Raw genomic sequence first — 24,208 nt, forward strand, 5'->3', positions numbered from 1 at the left:
ACCCTCAAAACCATCTTTATCTCCTTTCTGCTATTAGCTTAATTAAAATTTTGCAAGAATATGAATTTACAGCTGGAGTACTTCCACTCAAATACTTGGGCATTTCTCTTTCAACAAAGAAACTATCTATAATCCAGTGGCCACCTCTAATGGATAATTGATAAACTTGTGGCAAAAAATTTCTCATGAACAGCGAGAAAACGCTCCTATGCAGGAAGGATTTAGTTAGTCCAATCAGTTCTTTTTGGTATTCAATCATATTGGTCTCAGCTGTTTCTCACTCCAACCAAGATCCCCAAGCTCATAGATTCATATTGCAGAAGTTTTGTTTGGTCTGGTGCAAAGTCCATCACAAGTAGAGCCCTGGTTGTCTGGGACAAGGTCTGCGGTCCTAAGTTTATTGGAGGACTAAATCTCATCAATATTCACATATGGAATAAAGCAGCTATTGCAAAGTCATGTTAGGATCTTGCACACTAACAAGATAAACTATGGATCCGATGGATTCACAATTACTACATCAAGATTCAAACTGTATTCGTCACCCCCATCCCTGCTCAAGCATCTTGGATGATTAGATAGATCATTTCATCTAGGGAAATACTGTTACAGACTCATACAGAGCATCAGAGGTCACTTTCCATAAGAGCTATCTATCTGCAACTATTAGGTGACAACCCAAGAGTCCCCTGGAAATGTCTATTTTTTAGCAATGGAGCTGAACCAAAAGGAAGGTTCACCCTATGGTTGCAGCTGCAGGATAGGCTACAAACCACTGATCGGCTATTACGTTAGGGAATGGACATTGATCCTACTTGCAAACTATGTCAAATGTTTCCTGAATCAAGAGATCACTCATATGTCCAATGTGAGTTTACTACGAGATTGTGGAGCAGAACATTGTATGGTTAAAGAGGCAAGAGCAACTGATACATGGGCAACTCACCTAGCTTGGGCCATCAAATACTCCGAGGGGAAGTCTCAAATTTTTCAAAATGGTATGTGGAGAGAAACATGACAATTTTGAAGACAAGAGTTGACAGTGTGATAAGCTTGCAACTGAAATAGCTTATACATGCAATGGCGAGCTCCTTCTGGAATCAAACCTAAGTTTCAGCAGCTTATGTTCTAAATTACCCCTCTTATGTTCTTTGTTGTTTGTTGATTGAGTTTCTTTATTTAGATAGCAAACTGTGTTTGGCTTAGCTATGGATTTGTAATGTTCTCCACTTGGTAATTAATAAAGATTGTTAGTTACCAAAAAATATTTTTTTTGCTGGAAATTGAAACTCAATTGCACAGTATTACACTTTTATAGCCATTTTGATGAGTATAATTTGCATTTAATTCTTTTAACAGAAAATTATAATTCCACAAGAAAGTGTTCACAGACGGAAGTCACAAAATAGGGAGAAATTTACAGTAACCACGGACAACTCAAAATCCCCTACGTGTTAGGCGGAAAAAAAAAACTTACGTAGAAATGTGTTGCGTCTACTTTTAAGGGAAAAACACTTGTCTAGCTTTTTCCCCAAAATGTGTAATAAACATGTGCTGCTTGACATACTTTTAATTTCAAAAAAACAATTTTTTGTTTTAGGCAGCATACCAGAAGGGTGCATGTGTTATGTGTCAGGGTGCGAGAGAGGGGACATGGTAGGGAATGTTTTCGACCAAAAAAAAGGGAATTTCCCATCACTCGCACCGCTTTAGGGGTTATTTAATCAGAAAAATTGACATAATATAAGAGTTTAAGACTAACCTCGAATTTAGTATCGAAGGATTATATTTTGATGGAATAGACTTGGGTAAATGAGTCTAGGGTTGGTCTCTAACATGGGATATCTATTCATCATAGTTACCATTTGGGCATGTCAATTGTTTTCGAGCTCTGAAAATCATAAATCTTTTGAGAACGCTTTAGCGCTTTATTTCCCTTAATGGACCTATTCAGCGCAAATCCGGGTTAGTAAGGCCAATGAATACCAGAATCTTAAAGCAAAATGAAAAAGAATACTACTAATAGATATTCTTTCTCCTCCACCTTCTCAGTTTTCATTTGGTAGTATATTTGCTGTAGACATTTAACAGCCAAACATTATCAGTTAATGCTATTTTTTCAAATTTTCCACTCATACAGTAACAAGGTTACATCCTGCATATAACTGTACAATCATCAAACTTGCTAAAAAATAGAGTAGCTGTATGACTATGAGCTATACGATTAAGAGGAAGATTCTGCGTGGCGGTTCCAGCCACCTAGCACGGTTTGTGACATATGCATAGAGTCCATTGCGGGATCAGGAACTAAGCTGTGGCTCCCAACTGAATAACCAAAAGATTCAAATAATGCATCATCAGCATTGATAATAGATTGTGTGAAATTTTTCAGACAGATCAAAATTTGAGAAAGAAGAAGATAGCTTTAACAAACTTTTAGCTTTCTGGAATAAGTAAATGATAGTTTCCAGATTGCTAATGTTAAAAAAGCAAGAGACAAGTTTTCAAGAAAGCATAGAAAGCACAACCATATCTTACATTAGATGCTAACGGGCTTTCTTCATACGTTTTGGGGGTCTCATCGTTTCTCTCCTTGAATCTTCTGCAGGTTTCATGTCAATTAATGACTGCAAGCATTTGGAAGGAGAAAGAAGGTTAGTAGTATGATAATGGACATATCAAAAAAAGGAAGGAAAAAAAGAAAAACAAAATACACATCTGAGCTTTTACACGCAGAAATTTCATTCATAAAATCTACCTAAACAAGCAATTAACATATCATTCTGAAAAGTTCTAAAGAAAAAGGGAAAAGAGCCGGTAGTGTCATTTTATTGCATATCCATCTTTTTGCTAGGACCTACGAGTCTAGTGAAAAATTGGGACAAACGAATAGCTATAGAAATAAGAAAAACTAAGGCTTAAACAGAATACAAAAGACAGTGACCTTATTTAGGAGTTAAGGAGTTTAATATTTATCACATCATCTTAGACACAAGCACCTGTCATAATATTCATACAAAGACTTGGAAAGCTGAGAGAGCAAAGAGACCACAGCGCACACAACAAATATCAACTGTTAAAGTTATTCTTTTCTGTAATTTACTCAACTGACATTCATCATTTCCAAGCAAGCCTCAAAGTTTTAAGCCCTTATAACTGAACTTCCGGTGCAGATGCTGTTACACCAGCTGAACCTCCAGTCAATATGCTGTATAGGAAACTCCTCCGAGTGACTTAGTAATTATCGAGTAACTAGAGCTAGTTTCTTCTACCAGAAAAAAAAGAATCTATGACTTGCATGTTCTTTTGAACGGGAAAGCTCTCCTTTTCTCAGACAGAAAATAAAATGCTTGCATCTTCTTTCAGTTATAGCTCATGTATTATCAGATGGTCATAAACATCATTTGCTCATTAACACATATACAAGTACCATAAAATTAGAACCACGATTCCATAACTCCTCTCTTTCCTCCGGCGATGGGCGATGACAAATACTTCTCGGCAATCTATGTATATCATTTATTGTTTTCGATGATCTATTAGTAATAAATGTACCGGGATAAAGACTCTTTGCCCGGACACGTGGCAAGCATGAGGGAACTCATAGTCAACCCCGAGTCAGCCGGTGCCAGCTTGGCCACAGACTAAAGAACTCTTAACCGTCTGAGAACTTGGCCCTGGGTCTGCTTCGCCTATACCGGATAGCAATGTTACGGAATGATCCAAGGTACCCGAAAAATCGTCATAACAACTCTGGAATATCCGGGATTCTGTCTTATCACGTCCTAACAACCACAATCTTATCCCCAAATTGTGCGGGAGAGGCGCTAGTTAGAACTAGACTATCCTATAAATATCTCTCTTCCCGCCATTGTAATACACACACGGATATACAAAAACTCCAGCAAAATCCTATTGGGAAGAATGAGCAATAATCAAAATTGCACACCACAGTAGCAGCGGAAGAAATACCCAAGTCTAACTTCCCACACTATTTGAACACAAGGAGCAAACTAATTTTAAGCACAAATGGATATAAGAACAACCACCAAGCAAAGTAATCAAACGAGAGACACCAAATTTACATGGAAAACCCCTTCAATGTGAAGAGGGAAAAACCACAGGACTTCGGCCTACAAAAGCTCCACTAAAATCAACAAGAGTTACAACGAAGTCCTACAAAAGCTCCACTAAAATCAACAAGAGTTACAACAATGTTCTCCAAATTGGCCACCAAACAACAATAGATAAAAGACAACACCAAAACTAGAGAAGAAAAGGAGAAAAATCACCAAAATGCAGCTACTGTTCACAAGCAAAAATTTGGGGCTATGGGACTCCAAATCACCTCCGTCAGTTCCCAATCAAAGATTAACATGAGAGAAACCAGCTGTCCAAAAATCAGCTCAATCAGAGGAAAGGAGTGGGAATTGCTTGCTGAAAAAATCTGCAATCTCTCTCTATGTGGCTGCTGAAATTTCACTCGTTTTGTGGAAAATCAGACCTAAACAAGTCTTATATATGTACCACGATAGTGAGCTTTAGAGCAAAAGTGGGCTGGTCCAAATTGACTTTTATTTATCTGCACAGGAAGGGAAAGAGACTCAAAATACAACAATTCTCCACCTCCCGACTATGTGGAGGAAACAACAATCCCGACAATCATGCAACACTCTTCAACTTCCCTCTTGATAAAGCTTTAATCATCATGTCGAAACCATTATCGTCCGTGTGAATCTTTTCAAGTTCAAGCAACTTAGAATTCAACAAATCTCGAATCCAATGGTATCTCACATCAATATGTTTAGATCTACCATGAAATGTCAAATTCTTGCTAAGATGAATAGCTCTTTGACTGTCGCAATAAAGCACATACTTCCCTTAAGCAAAACCAAGTTCCCCTAAGAATCTCATCAACCAGAGCAACTCTTTACAAGCTTCAATGACAATAATAACTTATGTAGTAGATAGAGCAACATATTTTTGCAACCTAGATTTCCAAGACACAACTCATTTTTTTTTTTTTTTTTTTTTTTGAGATAAAGGTAACTTTATATTCACACAAAACTCACATTCAAAAGTGATGAGGTGGGATTTTACAACCCACAGTGGGCAGATATTACCTTCAAAAAAATAAAACTTTACAGTTGTCCTATGAAATCAACTAAAGTTTCTACTTCTCCCACCATATCCTGTTTACATTGCCAAGACACAATTCCTCCTGCAAAGGTAACCAGATAGACTAGTAGACTTGCGAGTATTAACATCACCAGTCATATTTGAATCAGTGTAATCACAGAGAATAGGCTTTCCTATCCCAAAACACAAACTCAGACTAGAAGTGTCACAAAAATATCTCATAACTCACTTCACAGCATTCCAATGCTCTCTTCCTGGATTAAAAAGAAAACTACTAACAATACCAACAACATGAGCAATATCTGGTCTTGTAGAAATCATTGCATACATCAAACTGCCAATAGCTGAAGCATAAGGAACTTTCTTCATATCTTCCTTCTCAACATCACTAGAAGGACACTGCTTCGTACTCAATTTAAAGTGCATAGCTAAATGTGTACTGACAACCTTAGCTTTATCCATGTTGAATGTGCGAAGTACTTTCTGAATGTACTTCTCTTGTGATAGCCACAACTACTTGGCCTTTCTATCATGGACAATTCGCAAGCTTAGATCTACCATACTGGTCCCAAGTCTTTCAGAACATGACTTATTCAACTCTTGCTTCAAGGTCTAAATTCTGGAAGCATTATGACCAACAACAAGCATTTTATCAACATAAAGCACTAAAATGATAAAGTCACTATCAGAGAATTTTTGTACAAAAACACAATCATCTGACCAACTTTTCTTGAAGCCCCGTTGGCTCATAATAGAACCAAGACTTCCTATACCACTGCCTGGGAGCTTGTTTACAAGTTCTTCTTCAACTTGCAAACATAATTCTCTTTACCCTTGAGTTCAAAACCTTCTTGCTGCTCCATACAAATTTCTTCATCTAAGTCACCATGGAGAAAAGTAGTTTTAACATCTATTTGCTCAACCTCTAAATCCAGACTTGCACCTAAGCCTAAAACCACACGAATGGATGACTTCTTCACAACGGGAGAGAATATCTCATCAAAATCAACACTTTTTTTTTCTAATTAAATCCCTTTACAACTAGTCTAGCCCTATACTGTGGAACTGGGTTGCCATTTTCATGTTTCACCCTGAAAACCAACCTGTTTTTCAAAGCTTTTATGTCTTTAGGAAGCTTAACCAAATCAAAGGTATGATCATCATGTAAAGATTTACTCTCATCTTCCCATAGCATCAAAACTACCTTTCTTTTTCTTTACTATCCATGGCCTCATCAAAACTTTCAGGTTCTCTCCTGTCAGTCAAGAGTACATACTTACTGGGAGAATAACTAGATGGTCTTTTCTCTCTAATAGATCATCTGAGAGAACTCTCTGGAGCATCAATAGTAGCGGGTTGTTGACCGACCACATCATCTTGCACCGAAGCATCAACAACATCATGCTGGTCATTCTGAACATGATCACCATCTTCTTTATCAACTTGATCTTCACTATTTTGAAGATTTTCTTCTGGAGCAATAGTCACAGGAAGTGGATCAACATTAACTAAGCTCTCACTACTCTGAGAATCAACCTTCTCAGCTTTATCAACATCTTTAATTTTCTGGTCTTCAATGAATACAACATCACGGCTTCTAACAAGTTTCTTCTCAACTGGATTATAGAAATGATAGCCAATTTGTCTTGACCATAACCAATGAAGAGACACTGCCTAGTTTTATTTTTCAGCTTTAAGATCTCATCCTTAGGAACATGCACAAAGGCCTTACACCCGAAGACTCTCGGATGAGCATAAGAGACATCCTTACCAAACCAAACTGTATCAGGGACATCACTATCCAAAGCAACAATAGGAGACTAATTGGTGACATCAGCAGAAGTATTAATGCTTCGGCTCAAAAGGATCTGACAACTTAGCATCTGAAAGCAAACATCTAACCCTCTCAACTAGCGTTCTGTTCATCCTCTCTGCTAAATTATCAAAAGGACCAATACATTCACCACCATTGTTTGAGTGGATGCATTTTAGTTTCTTCCCTATCTGTTCCAACCAAAGGCTTGAAAATTGTTGAACACATCAAGTACTTAATCCTTCAACTTCAAAGGAAATACCCAGAGTTTGCGAGAAAGTAAAGTGCACCACCATGAGATATTACTTTAAAGGACCACACAAATCAGAATGTACCAACTCCAGCAAATCAAGCTTTCTGGAAGGCAGACGACTCTTAAAAGAAACTCTTTTCTGTTTTTTGGCCAAGCAATGGACACATCTCTTTAACTTTGCTTGTTTCACTCCAGAAAGCAAATTCTTCTTAGCCAAACTATCAATCCCCTTCTCGCTCATATGACTCAGCCTTCTATGTCATAACTCTAATGTAGTATCATTCTCCACCAAATTTACTGAGTCACTAGAAATGAAGACCTGGAATACGTACAAGTTAGATAACTTGTTACCTCGAGCCACAACCATCGAACCTTTGAAAAGCTTCCACCGGCCACCACCAAGGGTTCTATAATAACTCTCATCATCAAGCTTTCCTGCAATAATTAAGTTCAGGCAAACAACTGGAGCATGCTTGACATTGTTAAGAACTAACCTCATACCATTGTTACTTTTCAAGCAAACTATGCCAATGTCAATTACCTCAATCTCATCATCATAGCCCTTTTTTAGCAAAAAATTCCTTCTTTGGTGTGACATGAGAAGTGGCACCTGAATCCACAAAACAACTTCCCATCATAAGGCCTACGTACACTCTACCCTCCCCACACCCCACTTTGTGGGATTTCACTGGGTATGTTGTTGTAGCAGCTTCTCATCATAAACAAGATTGATGTCATTTTCACCACAAGCAACAAGAAGATCATCTTTAGCAACAATAGCAACACAATTTTCATTATCGTCATCTTTCTTTTGTTGTTTCATATCTCTCTAATACCTGTAGCAATATTTTTTTATAAGCCTTTTCTTGTTACAATAGTCACATGTAACATTCTTGTACCTGGACCTTAACTTGCTTCTACTTTTGCCTCTGTCATTCTGACCTCTGAAATTGTTTCTTCCCATGTCTTCAGTAGCCAAAACATCGGAGCTGAAGAAGGAAAAGCTTGAGATTTTCTCATCTCTTCATTTAAAACAGCACTCTTAGCATATTTTATAGTTACAACACCAAAGAGAGCAGAATTAGTCAAAGAAACCTGAAGAGTTTCCCAAGAGTCTGGCAAAGTATTAAGAAGCCAAAGTAACTATATTTCTTAATCAAACTTTACACCCATTCCAGACAGCTGGTCAAGGACACCTTGAAAATCATTTATATGATCAGAAATAGGACTTGCCTCCTTTGTATCTAATATTCATCAATTGTTTTACCAGGAACAACTTATTATTGCCAGCCTTAGAAGCATAAAGTCTCCCGACCTTTTCCCACAAACTTCTAGCATGTGTCTCATTCACAATATGATTTCGCATATTATCTTCAACCCATTGTCTAATATAGTCACAAACTTGTAAGTGTTCAAAATTCCAATCTTCATCATTCATAGAAGAACTTTCATCTTGCCTTTCCAAATATGTTAATTACTGTCATTTAAACACACCATCTTACTCATATTTGCTGCCATCATTCAAATAGACAATCAACAATAAAGATAACCACAAGTTTTGATACCAATATGTTGGGTTTTGGGTCTTCTTCCTTTCCTATGTGGATAAATAAAAGTCCAATTTGGACCGGCCCACTTTTGCCCTAAAGCCAACTATCATGGTACATATTCTGATTTTCCACAACATAAGAGTGAAATTTCAGCAACCACAGAGAGAAAATAGAGAGATTTTTGCACAGATTTTCCAGCCACAATTGCCCGCTTCAAATTGCGATTCCCACTTTGTTCCTTGTCTGATTGAGCTGATTTTTGGACAGCTTGTTCCTCTCATCTTAATCTTTGATCGAGAACCGAGGGAGGTAATTTGGAATCCCGTAGCCCCAAATTTTGGCTCATGAACGGTAGCTGCATTTTGGTGATTTTGCTCCTTTTCTTCTCTAATTTTTTTTTTTTTTTTTGAAATTGATTCTTCTCTAGTTTTGGTGTTATCTTTTATCTATTGTTGCTCGTTGTTTGGTGGCCAATTTGGAGAACATTGTTGTAACTCTTGTTGATTTTAGTGGAGCTTTTGTGGGCCGAGGTCCCGTGATTTCCCCTCTTCACAATGAAGGGTTTTTTCACGTAAATTTGGTCTCTCGTTTGATTACTTTGCTTGCTATTTTATTTTTTTGGTGGCTGCCCGTATACGCATTTGTGCTTAATGTTAGTTTGCTCCTCGCGTTCAAATAGTGCGGGAGTATCTCTTCAGCTACTACCCTGTCGTGCAATTTTGGTTATTGCTTATTTCTTCTTAACATATTGGTATCAGGCCAATGGTTTTGCGGGACTGGTATGAAGATGGCGGAGTGTGGCTAAACAGACTATGCATTTATAAATAAGAGTTAGATAATCTTTAAATCAAGACCACACAAAAAAAAAAAAGGAAGAGCCAGGAACATCATTGTACGTATGCCACTAGCAAATTCAAGCAAATAAAACTGTCTAGCGAAAAGCAGAAATTGTAAGTCTTATCATTATAGATTGATAATCATAACAGAGCAATTAAGGACCAGGACAACGACATATACAAGAGTCTGCATATGCAAACAACTCACTCACCCATCTTGCTAAAAGATAGTAAAACAGCTAACAGCCTTCTGTGGGAGAAAGACAAGAAAATTTACAAGCACAAGCTCGCTATTATGACCATGATATGTTGACGGTAGATATTAATCTCATGAAATAAATACTTGGTACAAATAATAAGTTTCAATTATTCCAGAAAGGATGTGATTTCAAAAGACGCAAGTGAAATGAACAAAAGTTGCAGGAAGATATTGCTAACCTCTTCCACTTTGTTTTGCAGTTCCAAAAGTTCTTGACAATATGCAAGGCACTCTGCATGGTACATAGCAGCTAAGTCTTTTATCATGGCCTTCCTTCTGATGATACCAATCACTGTAATACTCAAGAAGAAACACCACATGTTAGATTAAACAAATCTAATTCTCCTTCATGCCAAAGCTAACACAGATTAAAATCTTTTGGACACAAACAATTCGATCAACAAATACACAGTTACCGAATTCTTCGGAGGTGCTATTATTTGTCTGTCATATCTCACTGGAAAATAAGTGTTCAAGAGACAAATTATTAATCTATTCACAGAAAATCACCATTGCAAGTTGGCCAAAGAGAAGCCACAACCCCAGTGAGAGACGATAAATGGGAAGTAAAAGAAAGAAAATGAAAAGCCAACCAATATGAAGATGAAGGACTCCATTTTCACATAAATTATAATCAGATATCAAGAAGGTAGAAGCTTAGGATTAAATTTTTATTTTTTATTTTTAGGATCACAACAAGAAAGTTCCTTTTTTTTTTTTTGATCAGGTAAAGTTACAAGAAAGTTCTTTTCTTGATAGATACGATTATATCTAGAATTTGTGGCCCTTCAACTGTGACTCTTCCCAACATAAGCAATAAGATACATATACTGGCAATGCTCATTATTCGATATATCCAACCCCACCCCCAACCCTCCCAAGAAAAGGACAAATAGAAAAAAACGGACGCAACTTTAGTTTATTATATCAACATTCTATCTGGCCTTCAAGGTTCAAGCAAATCCATTGAGACATTCCTTATATGAACAAAGTGCAAATAAAGGTTGAAATATTGACTATAAACCCCCTAAAGTATCTAAGCTACTAAAGAGAAACAGAAAAAGATACAATAACCATGCATCAATACCAAGCAAGTTGGGGTCGGCTATATGAATCTCCTCTGAATTAATGAAGTTAAAGACAAATGCATATATTTGGAAAACAACAACCAAAAAAAGATGTATGCATCCGAGATCATATGATTACATCCCTCTTCAAAAATTCATAAGGAAAACCAAATCCTGGTGCACCAATTAGGCAATCTTCAAAATGAAGCAAAAAGTTCAATTACCAATGTTAACAAACAGGACATTCTAAACAATAGTTATTGGATAACAGGAAAACTTTATCGATAGGTGCTTCCTAAAGATATAACTATGAAACAATTAGCAAGTACTCAATGCATAATTTTGGCAAACATAAGGATGTAAACAGACATATGAAATCTGAATACTTTTATCCCTAGTGTTAACAAATATGAAATCCTGAACATTATATCTAGAATAAGGGGCGCTCAGAAACAACAAACAAGAATCAAGAAAACAACTAAAGTAACTCTCCGTTCATTCAAACACTAAATAATTTGAACACTCTACATACAAGTTTCTATCGAGTCGTTTAGGGTAATTCAAGAAAAAGAAAAGGAATCATCTCCCCCAAAAAAGAAGGAAAAGATCCTCTATATCCATTCCTATAGATGGCAATAAAAATAATAAAGATTGATTAAACAAATCTATCTTACACTTACTTCTACTGGGATTAAACCCAGTTTGAGGTTGTCGGATTGATGTTGATGGAGGCTGTGGGGGATCCGAGGGAAGAGACGAGTTGTTTTCAAGTTCAACCATTGAGATGAGATGAGGTTTCGTTTCTCTGCAACTAACTTGTTTTGTAGGAGATGATGAGAGTATGTGCCTTTTTAACTTCTGCTCTTTTTGTGAACCTATCTTCGGTTCAAGAATCCGCGACTTAATAGTACAAAAAAAGAAAAGTTGAACCAAAGTAGTATAGAAAAAAAAAAAGTATATAAATAGGATTCACGCATGAATTACATAAATAGGATTCACGCATGAATTTCATGCGTGAAAGGACCAAACTGCAAAAATGCAGCTTGACCCTTTCACGCACGAAATTCATGCGTTAAAGGGCCAACTTGCAATAATACCATATACTCCTTTCACGCATGAAATGTAATAGGATGTACTCCATTCACGCACTAATTTCATGCGTGAAAGAGCAAATTCCCATTTTGCCTTTCACGCATGAATTTAGTGCGTGAATGGTACCATAAAAAAACGGTCCCCTCCTTCCCCACCACAGAACTCGACACTTTGCCCCCACCCACCGCTATTAACGGCGATTTTCCGTGGTCCCCAACCCCAAAAACGCTATTTTCTTGTTGTTTTTTAACCTAAAACTCAATATTCTTGGTATATTGAAGTGTAGGACCAAGTTTCTAAGGTTAGATTTTGGAATAGAGCGGCACAGAGGTCATTTTGAAAACTCAAAAAAACCTTCAATCTAGGTATTTCACTACAAATTTTTTATTACATTGCTAAACATTTATTACTCTAAGGATTGTTGATGTGGAGCTGCTGTTTTGCGCCATTTTTTTGTGCGATTTTGGGCAGTGCCCACGCACTGTTGGGACTGCCCTTTTTTTTTTTTTAATTTGTTTATGTATTGTTAATTAGTTAATTATTTAGTAATTGTTTATTTAGTATTTATTAATTGTTCGATTAACAACTTAAGTATTTATTAATTGTTATACTAGCTATTTTAATTGTTAGACTAGCTAATTATTTATTGAGTTTTTGTTAAGCTAATTGTTTATTTGCTAATAATTTCTTAATTGTTTCATTAGTTAATTAATTTTTTATTTGTTAAATATACGATAATAATTTATTAATTTTTTGATTAGTTACTTAATTGTTTATTTATTAAATATATGATAATTACTTGTTAATTATTTGATTAGTTAGTTAATTGTTTATTTATTAATTATTTATAGTAATTGTATGCTAACTAATTGTTAATTATTTAACTTATTAATTTTTAATCTTTATATTTTAGGATTGAAAACCTTTAGTTTAGGATTCATAACCCGTAGCTTAGAATAGTAAACCCTTAATATAATTTTCAATAAAAGATTACATAACTAATATTACTTGTTAATGATTTATTTAAAATACGTAAAACAGATGGGTCACCACAATCCTTAATAATATTTTCCATAAAAGATTACATAACTAATATTACTTGTTAGTGATTGATTTAAAATACGTAAAACAGATGGGTCACCACAATCCTTAATAAAAATTTTGAAAAAAGATTACATAACTAATACTTCCTATTTAATGATTGATTTAAAATACGTAAAACAGATGGATCACCACCCTCTTGATCCGGGTCCCTTCGACCGAGAGTTACTGTATCTTCAGCCCGAGTATAGGTCGCAACATATATGGACATCCGACCTGCAGCCTGAGTCTCAGGTTCGTACCCGGTTAGGGGACTCAGCATGGGAGATCTTAGCTGCTCACCCCCCACATCCTCGTGTCCTGGATATACTACGTCGGGGCGGTATCTACCGGTGCGTCGAAGTTGGTCGGGTACAGCACGATAGGTCGCTAGTGACGGCATTGATTGAGAGGTGGCGACCGGAGACGCACACATTTCATCTCCGCACCGGTGAGGCTACCATTACCCTTCAGGATGTAGAGGTCATTTATGGGCTACAGGTTGATGGACGCCCATTGTATATTGAGGAGCCCCCTGTGCTGCCACCTTACCGGGATGAGTTGACTAGGCTCACCGGTTTTGCGGCTATGGATGGTCATATTTCTGGCTAGAGTTGGCTTTTATTATCGGCCCTTTACGCTCACTTGCGCCTCACAGACATGCAGCATCCGATTGGAGAGGACACGCCTCAGGCTGATGTTGACCGACGCGCGCGTCTATACCTACTCGTCATATTCGGGGCCATCCTGTTCCCGAACACTTCGGGTTCGCATTTGAACTTGAGGTATCTTCGATATATCGACGATCTTGCCGAGCTAGGATGCTATAGTTGGGGCGCTGCTGTGCTGGGCTACATGTATCGAGGATTCTGCCGATGTTCTATGGGCACGAGGGTAGAGGTCCCTGCATTTTGCTCGCTCCTTCAGGTGATATATTTAAGTCTGTGTAATTAAACACAAAATATATTTTTTTAAAACGACGACTGATAAAATATTTTTTAAATGACTATATCAGATATGGGTGTGGACTAGGTTGAGACCTTTTCAGCCTATACCAGCTCATCCTCCCGCTGACTATCTTACTGTGTCGATGCCATACGAGCGGAGATGGTCGCGAGGCGTATGCCGACGTGCGGAGACTCATCACAGCCTTCTCCCGTTTAGGGATCAGCTAGACCGCATGACGGCGCAGACGGTATGTTCATATTTTAGATCCATACGCTAGACCACATAGCTACTATTTTAGTCTTTTATTGCTAACTAGTTCAATTCTTTTTACAGGCTTTTATATGGACGTCGTATGATCATATTTTGGATCTGCTGCCGGCGTTTTGTAGGGCTGGTCAGCACATGTGGATGTCGCGGTGTCCATTGATACATATGGATATCGTTGAGTATCACGCGCCCGACCGCGTGTTACGGCAGTTTGGGTATGTACAGAATATACCCGCGGCTACGGTTTGGGAGCATGACCACCATGCGAGGGACAAGCGTGCGGGCGTCGATGATGCATGGCGACTATATATGCAGCAGCAGGTCCAGAGTTGGGATGTGAGGATGAAGAGCCTAGCAGTGGTCGGACATGACACTCCGATCCATGTGTACATGGAGTGGTACATGCGGATCACTCGCATCATTATTGGCAACCCCTCTAGGCGTCGTCCAGATGGCCTGGGATATGTAGCTCTCGCAGGAGCGTACGAGGCGCTGGTACGGACCGTTCAGATGATGCTCTATGAGAGCACTGCCCGTATGGAGGCCCCCGAGACGGCGGAGTATGCAGCACAGATGATTGAGCTTGTCGAGGCTGGTATGAGACAGGCACATGACTTTGAGCGTGTTCCCGCTGCCCCACCTGGGGCAGCAGGTGGTCGTGGTCGCAGAGGAGTTCGTAGCCGTCGTAGAGGTGGTAGGGCTGGCAGAGGTGATGAGGTGACTTCAGAGATCCCACCGAGTTATTACCAGCCGGCGACTACATTTATCCCATCGACTTCTCATTCCCGGCCGTCGACTTCACAGACACCTCTATATATGCCGGACCCTTTTTCAGATTATGTGCCCTAGCCTTCATTTCCACATCCACTAGTTCGTGATCCACAGGGTGAGCGGCCAGTTCGTGATCTACAGGGTGGCCTACAGCTGCACTTCGACGACTCCATGTTCGAGGAGTTTGTGTTTGATACGGCACCATCTGCATCTCCTGCTCCGGGGGCTGCTCAGGCATCTCAAGAGGCCGTCGACACACAGGTTCGATTTTTACAATAAAATAAAATAATTATTTCAGGTTCATTTAGAATAAATCTAAGTTAAATTATTTATATGTTATTTCAGGTTCATTCCTCTACGGCTGTGGACCCATCTCCTGCACCGGGCCCTACTCAAGAGATCGTTGAGGAGCCAGCTCAGGAGCCCTCTCACCAGGCATCTCAGGAGGCCATCGACACACAGGTTCGATTTTTACAATAAAATAAAATAATTATTTCAGGTTCGTTTTAGAATAAATCTAAATTAAATTGTTTATATGTTATTTCAGGTTCATTCCTCTGCGGCTGTGGACCCATCTCCTGCACCGGGCCCCACTCAAGAGATCGTTGAGGAGCCAGCTCAGGAGCCCTCTCACCAGGCATCTCAGGAGGCCGTCGACACACAGGTTCGATTTTTACAATAAAATAAAATAATTATTTCAGGTTCATTTAGAATAAATCTAAGTTAAATTGTTTATATGTTATTTCAGGTTCATTCCTCTGCGCCTGTGGACCCATCACCTGATGAGATTGACGAGGAGCCATGTTATGAACCAGCCCCACCGCCCACCGTCGTTTCTCATAGAAAGCATGTTATGAACCGGCGTCCGGGTCGAAAGAAGGGAAGGAAGGGAAGCAAGGATGATCATGCCATAGAGCATATACAGATTAAGAGGAGGAAAAGGGATGGAGATGATGGTGGTGGTGGTTAGCCTTAGGCCTAGCCGAACTCTAAAGGCTCCCACATGTGGGACCTGAGATTGTGAATGTTATAAATAAAGTGTATATTTTATGTTATTATTTTTTTAATGATAATTAGTTATCTTAATAATAACTCGTGCAACGTATGGAAAAAAAATCGTGATTTTAATAGGTTTAAAAAAAAAAAAAGTTTGTAAAAAGTTTATTTCAGGTACAGAACCAACGTTCACGCACAAAAGCTATGCGCGAAAGTGAAAATCAGGAGCAAACTTTCACGCACAAAATCTGTTACACCTCGGAAAAATTTCCCGTTGGTGCGCAAGTAAATGAACTACTGATGTGTGCGAGGAGTGCGAGTGTATAATGTTTCATGGGAAATGTATGAAAAGGGATGTGGATGATTAGAATGAAAAGTCGAGAAATGAGAAAAATTGAAAGTTGGCAAAACTGCCCAGGGGTCGTATATTGCAAAATATGGACCGTAAAGTGCAATACGGTCCGTAAACTGCCATGCAAAAGCTTCAGCCTTCTGCCAGTGGTCGTATAGTGCAAAATACAGACCGTAAAGTGCAATACGGTCCGTAAACTTGAAGTCGTAAACTGGCATGTCCAACTTCAACTTTCTACCAGCTGAGGAAGAGGTACAATACGACCTGGTGGACGGACCGTAAAGTGATTTACGGTCCGTAAACCATGGTCGTAAATCACCACGCATGCAGGCCAAAGTCTCTGGTCCTGCTTAAGCTTAAAGAAAACCACGAGGGACGGTCCGTAAAGTGGAATACGGACCGTAAACCTCCATGGATGACCACTTTTCACCCAACACAGATTTTCCAATTCATTAAATATGAGGATCAAGACTTATTTTATTTCATTACAACATTACACCACTTCTCTCTAGAACTTCTCTCTACATTTATTATATGAGTTTTCAAGGATTATAAGCCATCAATAACATTAAGACAAGTGAATCAAGGATAAAGGAATCATCAAGGATCATCCAAGTCAAGAAATCTAAATGGAGAAAAACTAGGGTTTTGCTCAAAGAAGAGTATTATCAACCAAAGCTTGTTCCTACAACTTCTAAGGTAAGATTCATGATTTTTACAAGATGTTTAAGGTATTGGAGAATTAAAATACATGGATTATAGAAAATGTGGTCAACTAGGTCATGAAAGATGAATAGTGACATTTTGAGAAATAGTTTGAATTGAGTTATTAATGTTGTTGTGTTGTGATATGAATGTGTCATAAATTGTATTAAGGTGATGAACTAAACACTTTAGACGAACGGACGAAGATGGGTGTTATGACCTTGAATGTGGGTGAATTAGAGGCAAATTGAGGAATCTAGATAATGTGGATAATGTGAATGACTAATGACCATTGTTGTGATATTAATGAAGGTATAAACGCTAGCATTGAAAGGAAACGTGCAAGTGTAGAATAGTCCGACGGAAAGGTATGTAAGGCTAACCCTTCTTTCATAAGGCATGGTTCTTGGCCAAATTCCTAAATTCCCCTATATGAGTATGTTGTCTTCACATGGTTGGCATTCCGAGCTCATAAGCTCACGACCCTTGATATGTACTATGATTATACTATGTTCCTCGCTTGACGAGTAAGTCCATAATGTAGATGTAACGATAGTGATGAGGATAGAAATGATGATGAGAGTAAAATGAGATTAAAGATGCTTACGAGCTATGATATATGTATATGTGCCTATGAAGGGCTATAATGATACCCCGAGCTTATAACGCCGGGTAGGATATATGTATATGATTATGTATAAAGTATGTATACGATTACGTAACGCGCGCACACCTCTGCAGATGGTACGGATAACCCTGAAGCCTTGGTAGGGCCAGGTAGAAATAACATTGAGCCTTGGTTGGCCAAGTATGTATGAAACACCGAACCTTATGGTCGGGTACGCTATGTATGTATATAAGTGTATGGCTATGTATATAATATGAATATGAATGCGATAAGACTATGTATGAGAATACGAATAAGGACATGTATACGAATATGAGCACAAGTATGGTACGAGTATTATTATGGGATACGAACGACGACGTATGCAAGTAAGCGACATGATGATGATGATATTACTGTCTCCCCTCCTATGCTATCTCCATATCATATCTATTATGCTTCTATATTGATGTTGATCATGCTTGACATACTCAGTACATTCTTCGTACTGACGTCCTTTTGTTTTTGGACGTTGCGTCATGCCCGCAGGTGCACAGGGAGACAAACTTGATCCTTAGTTGCCTATTCGGAGATTACATAGAGAGCTCCATTTCCTTCGGAGCCATATCTTTTGGGTACTCATTCTTTTGTGTATATAATTATGGGCATAGCGGGGTCCTGTCCCGCTAATGTGATATGTTATACTCTTAGAGGCTCGTAGACATGTGTGTGTGTGGGTAGATGTGTTTGGCCTTGTCGGCCTATGTTTTGTATATCATTTTGTCGGCCACGTTGGCCCATGAATATTGATGTGACATAAATGTCTATGATGATATAAATGTGCGGTTGTCCATATGGGACTAGTTGACGAATAAATGGAAATGCATGTATAATTATGTGGCTCGCCTAGATGTAAGTATAAGAGTAAGTTAAGAGGGTGCTCGGGTGGGTCAGCACCGGGTGCTCGTCGCGGCCCCGAGTCGGGTCGTGACAAAAGTGGTATCAAAGCAGTTCAGTCCTAGGATGTGTCTACGAGCCGTGTCTAGTAGAGTCTTGGTTATGGCTGTGTTGCGCGCCACACTTATAAACGAGAAGCTGCGGACATTCTAGGAATATATGACCTTCTTTCTTCATAAGAATCATGCGATAGAGCTATGATGTAAGAAATTCTTGTTCCTAAATCGTGTGTTGTGTATTTCAGAGATGCCTAAAAAGAAAAAGGCTACCGCAGCCCAAAAGGGCAAGACGGTGGCAGAAAAGCGGGCTGAAAGAGCACCGCCACCGGTAGTAGAGGAAGATGAGTCCCAGAGTGCGGCTCAATCGCAGTCCTCCCAGACAGTGCCCATTACCGAGGAGCACGCGGGAGCCTCAGCCCCAGCTCCAGCTCCTCCACCGAATGCTTCGGGCTAAGACGTGAGAGAGGCCATTAATTTGTTGACTCAGTTGGTTGCGTCCCAGACTCAGAGGCCAAGCGCAGGGCAAGGTGACAGGATTGTTAGTGCAAGGGCCCGTGACTTCATTGCTTTGAAACCCCCGGAATTCTTTGGGTCGAAACCGGAGGAGGATCCCCAGGACTTTATTGATGGTATGCTAAGGACGCTCCGGTTGATACATGCTTCAGACACTGAGTCGGTAGAGCTAGCGTCCTATAGGTTGAGAGATATCTCGATCCAATGGTATACAGTATGGATGGCTTCGCGGGGAGCCAATGCACCTCCGCCGGTATGGCAAGAGTTTGTCGACGCTTTTCTCCGTCACTACATGCCTCCAGAAGTTCGGCGAGCTAGGGCCGATAAATTCTTGAATCTGAGGAAAGGTAACATGAGTGCTACAGAGTATAGTCTCCGCTTCAATTCCTTGGCTAGGTATGCTTTGGCCATGGTAGCGGATATGGGCGATCGGGTGCACCGGTTTGTGAAAGGTCTAGGGCCACACTTGATGGATAAATGCTTAACTGCGTCCCTTCAGGATGGCATGGATATTGCACGCATTCAGGCACATGCTCAGGAATTAGAGGAACACCTACAACAGCGGAGAAATGAATGTGAGCAGGATAGGGGCCATAACAAGAGGGCCAGACCTTCGGGTTCGAGGAGCCAGTCCAGGGGCGGACACAGACAGCAGTTTCCCAGCCATTCAGGCTATTCTATGACCAGTACACCTCCACAGTTCACGGGGCAGAGATTTGGCAGATCTACTCGTTCCGAGCTGAGTCAGGGTTATTCGGGGTCTCAGTTTAGAGGTGATTCAGGCCAGTCAAGGCCACCTGTACCACGATGTTCCCAGTGTGGGAGGTTGCATTGGGGTCGATGCCGATTGGGCTCGGATGGTTGCTATTTATGTGGTTAACCAGGCCATATCATGCGTGATTGCCCCTCGGTACAGGGTAGAGGTAGGACCCAGCCAGCAGGGTCGGCAGCCGGATCATCAGCATCTGTACGCCCTACGGGGCCAGGTTCACATGCGCCAGTCGGCCATAGTAGAGGTAGAGGCAGAGCTCCCAGTACTAGCGGTCCTCAGCACCGTATTTATGCTTTGGCTGGACGCCAAGATCTTGAGTCTTCTCCTGATGTGGTCACAGGTATATTATCGGTATTATCTCATGATGTATATGCTTTGATTGATCCGGGCTCCACATTATCATATGTTACTCCATATATTGCGGGTCGATTTATAATTGAGCCGGAGTCTATCAAACCTTTCGAGGTGTCTACACCCGTGGGTGAATCGGTAATAGCTAGCCGAGTATATAGGAATTGTGTGATTGTGATTTGTGATCGCCGTACCATGATTGATTTGCATGAGCTAGAAATGGTAGATTTTGACGTTATTATGGGCATGGATTGGTTGGCTTCTTGTTATTCCAATGTTGATTGCCGAATGAAGATGGTTCGTTTCCAGTTTCCGGGAGAACCAATCTTAGAATGGAAAGGGAATGCGGCATCACCAAAAGGTAGGTTTATTTCCTATCTAAAGGCAAGGAAAATGATCACGAAAGGGTGCATTTATCACCTAGTACGAGTTCAAGATGTAGAAGCTGAGTCGCCGACTCTTCAGTCAGTTCCGGTAGTGAACGAATTTTCGGATGTGTTCCCGGAAGAGCTTCCAGGACTTCCTCCCGAGCGAGAGATCGATTTTGCGATTGATGTGTTGCCAGACAGTAAACCCATATCTGTTCCTCCCTATAGGATGGCACCCGCAGAGTTGAAAGAGTTGAAGGAGCAATTAAAAGACTTGCTTAAAAAATGCTTCATTAGGCCTAGTTCATCCCCGTGGGGAGCACCCGTATTGTTCATCCGGAAGAAGGATGGCTCTTTGAGAATGTGCATTGATTATCGGCAATTGAATAAAGTGACAATTAAGAACAAGTATCCCCTCCCGAGGATTAATGATTTATTTGATCAATTGCAAGGTGCCAAATGGGTTTCAAAGATTGATTTGAGGTCCGGGTATCACCAAGTAAGAGTTAGGGAGAAAGATATCCCTAAGACAGCTTTCAGAACAAGATATGGCCATTTCGAGTTCCGAGTAATGTCGTTTGGGCTAACTAATGCACCGGCAGTGTTTATGGACTTAATGAACAATGTATTCAGGCCTTTTCTGGATTTATTCGTGATTGTATTCATCGATGATATCCTAGTGTATTCTAGATCCGAGGCAGAACATGCGGATCACTTGCGTGTTGTCCTTGGAGTTCTTCGAACGCGAGAGTTATTCGCGAAGTTTTCCAAATGCGAGTTTTGGTTGAACTCAGTGGCATTTCTGGGCCACATTGTTGCAGCTGACGGTATTCGAGTGGATAGCCAAAAGATTGAGGCCGTGAAGACTTGGCCAAGGCCCACGACCCCTACGGAGGTTCGTAGCTTTTTGGGCTTAGCTGGTTATTACAGAAGATTTGTTGAGGGTTTCTCTTCTAATTCTGCACCGCTCACCAAGTTGACTCAGAAGTCAGCTAAGTTTCAATGGACAGATGCTTGCGAGCGTAGTTTCCAAGAGTTGAAAGACCCACTGACTTCAGCCCCAGTCTTGACACTTCCAGAGGGATTGGAAGGATATGTTATTTATTGTGATGCTTCAGGCGTCGGGCTAGGCTGTGTATTGATGCAAAATGGTAAGGTGATTGCGTATGCTTCTAGACAATTACGGAAACATGAGCAGAATTATCCTACCCATGACTTAGAATTGGCCGCGGTGGTCCATGCTTTAAAGATATGGAGACATTACTTGTATGGTGTCCACGTGGATATTTATACAGATCATAAGAGTCTCTAGTACATCTTCAAGCAGAAAGAGTTGAATTTGCGGCAACGACGATGGCTAGAGTTGCTAAAAGACTATGATGTTGAAATCCTATACCACCCCGGAAAGGCAAATGTTGTGGCTGATGCTCTTAGCCGTAGGTCGATGGGAAGTCTAAGTGAGGTACGACCAGAAAAGAAAGAGATGGCCCGTGATCTTCAGCAGTTAGCTAGCCTAGGAGTCCGAGTGGTGGACTCAGGTAGCAGCGGAGCTACTATTCAGAATTCAGCAGTTTCATCGTTAGTAGCGGAAGTAAAAGAGCGACAATATGAGGATCCCATGCTAATGCAGTACAGAGATACACTCCCTCAGAAGGAGGGGTCATCATTTGACATTTCGGAAGACGGAGTTCTCCGATGTCGAGGCAGGTTATGTGTTCCCGATGTGGCAGGTCTACACCGTCAGATTTTGAGAGAAGCTCATTGTTCCCATTACTTCGTTCACCCCGGAGCGACGAAAATGTATCATGATCTTAAGACTATATATTGGTGGAATGGAATGAAGAAAGACGTGGCGGAATTCGTAGCTCAGTGTCCTAATTGCCAACAAGTGAAGATAGAACACCAAAAGCCGGGTGGCTTATTGCAAGCTATAGAAATCCCAACTTGGAAGTGGGAAGTGATTAATATGGATTTCATTACAGGGTTACCCCGTTCTCGACGTAAATATGATTCCATATGGGTGATCGTGGATAGACTCACTAAATCAGCTCATTTCTTACCGGTCAGGACGACCTATGTGGCTGAAGATTACGCAAAGCTTTATCTTAAAGAGATAGTGAGACTCCACGGTGTTCCAGTATCTATTATCTCCGATAGAGGAACTCAGTTTACCGCCAAGTTTTGGAGATCGTTCCAAGAGGGTCTAGGGACCCAAGTGCGCCTTAGAACGGCATTTCACCCCCAGACTGATGGGCAAGCTGAACGTACTATTCAGACTCTGGAAGATATGTTACGGGCATGTACGATAAATTTTGGAGGAAATTGGGATGACCATTTGCCAGTCATTGAGTTTGCTTACAATAACAATTACCATTCTAGCATTCAAATGGCACCGTATGAAGCTCTATATGGGCGAAAGTGTAGATCCCCAATTGGGTGGTTTAAAACCGGAGAAGCCAAGTTGATAGGGCCAGATTTGGTCCAGCAAGCAATAGAGAAAGTCAAGCTTATACGAGATCGATTGTTAGCGGCTCAAAGTCGCCAGAAGTCCTATGCAGATAATCGTCGAAGGGACTTAGAGTTCCAAGATAAGGATTGGGTATTCTTGAAAGTGTCGCCAATGAAAGGCGTTATGAGATTTGGCAAAAAGGGGAAGCTCAGTCCCCGGTATATCGGACCCTATTAGATTATACGCAAAATAGGCAAAGTGGCCTATGAGCTAGATCTACCTCCAGATTTGGAGTCAGTCCATCCAGTATTTCATGTCTCGATGCTTCGGAAGTGTGTTGGAGATCCTACGAGGATCGTCCCAGTGAATGATATTCAAGTGACAGAAAAATGTTAACTTATGATGAAATACCCATTGCCATATTAGATAAGCAAGTACGGAGGCTTAGAAACAAAGAAGTGGCCTCAATTAAAGTTGTGTGGAGAAATAACAATCGAGAGGAAATGACATGGGAAGCGGAAGAGAATATGCGATCCAAATACCCACATTTATTTCGGCCCTTGGAAGAAGTCCAAGATGAGACGTCAAAATCATAAGGTATGCATGTTTTCCCTTTTATACATTCAGGTCGTGTGTGGCTAAATTTCGAGTGCTGTTATATTATTGCCCTGTGAGGCATTGTTATTGTGGGTTGTTGTGACAGGGTGGTAGTGCCACATTACAGAGGAAACTCTGGCGAAATTTTTATAGAATTCCCCAAGCCTTTAACATTCGAGGACGAATGTTCCTAAGGGGGGTAGAATGTTACACCTCGGAAAAATTTCCCGTTGGTGCGCAAGTAAATGAACTAATGATGTGTGCGAGGAGTGCGAGTGTATAATGTTTCATGGGAAATGTATGAAAAGGGATGTGGATAATTAGAATGAAAAGTCGAGAAATGAGAAAAATTGAAAGTTGGCAAAACTGCCCAGTGGTCGTATATTGCAAAATACAGACCGTAAAGTGCAATACGGTCCGTAAACTGGCAGTCGTAAACTGCCATGCAAAAGCTTCAGCCTTCTGCC

At 40.3% G+C, this 24,208-nt stretch overlaps 2 protein-coding genes across 2 annotated transcripts; one reads left to right on the forward strand and one right to left on the reverse strand.

Annotated features, from left to right (window-relative positions):
* Positions 1-1,991: 1,991 nt before the first annotated feature.
* On the reverse strand, positions 1,992-11,795 carry LOC132609154 (uncharacterized). Its single transcript, XM_060323018.1, has 4 exons — positions 11,598-11,795; positions 10,030-10,142; positions 2,539-2,627; positions 1,992-2,325 (listed from the first exon to the last, which is right to left on the reverse strand). The coding sequence occupies exons 1-3, from the start codon at positions 11,695-11,697 to the stop codon at positions 2,547-2,549; spliced, it is 294 nt and encodes a 97-aa protein (XP_060179001.1). The 5' UTR covers positions 11,698-11,795; the 3' UTR covers positions 1,992-2,325; positions 2,539-2,546.
* Positions 11,796-15,586: 3,791 nt separating this feature from the next.
* On the forward strand, positions 15,587-16,045 carry LOC132612065 (uncharacterized). The gene is made up of 2 exons (XM_060326409.1): positions 15,587-15,739; positions 15,824-16,045. The coding sequence occupies exons 1-2, from the start codon at positions 15,611-15,613 to the stop codon at positions 16,043-16,045; spliced, it is 351 nt and encodes a 116-aa protein (XP_060182392.1). The 5' UTR covers positions 15,587-15,610.
* Positions 16,046-24,208: the final 8,163 nt, after the last annotated feature.

The sequence above is a fragment of the Lycium barbarum genome, chromosome 9, assembly GCF_019175385.1.
Source record: "Lycium barbarum isolate Lr01 chromosome 9, ASM1917538v2, whole genome shotgun sequence".
NCBI classification, from domain to species: domain Eukaryota; kingdom Viridiplantae; phylum Streptophyta; class Magnoliopsida; order Solanales; family Solanaceae; genus Lycium; species Lycium barbarum.

Bases quoted from the DNA above. Each gene is read 5' to 3' on its own strand.
- LOC132609154 (XM_060323018.1), bottom strand. From the start codon at position 11,697: ATGGTTGAACTTGAAAACAACTCGTCTCTTCCCTCGGATCCCCCACAG. The intron at 10,143-11,597 runs GTAAGTGTAAGA...TGAGTATTACAG, and splicing joins TGGGTTTAATCCCAGTAGAA to TGATTGGTATCATCAGAAGG. The intron at 2,628-10,029 runs GTTAGCAATATC...AAATGCTTGCAG, and splicing joins TGCAAAACAAAGTGGAAGAG to TCATTAATTGACATGAAACC.
- LOC132612065 (XM_060326409.1), top strand. From the start codon at position 15,611: ATGTTATTTCAGGTTCATTCCTCTGCGGCTGTGGACCCATCTCCTGCA. The intron at 15,740-15,823 runs GTTCGATTTTTA...ATGTTATTTCAG, and splicing joins AGGAGGCCGTCGACACACAG to GTTCATTCCTCTGCGCCTGT.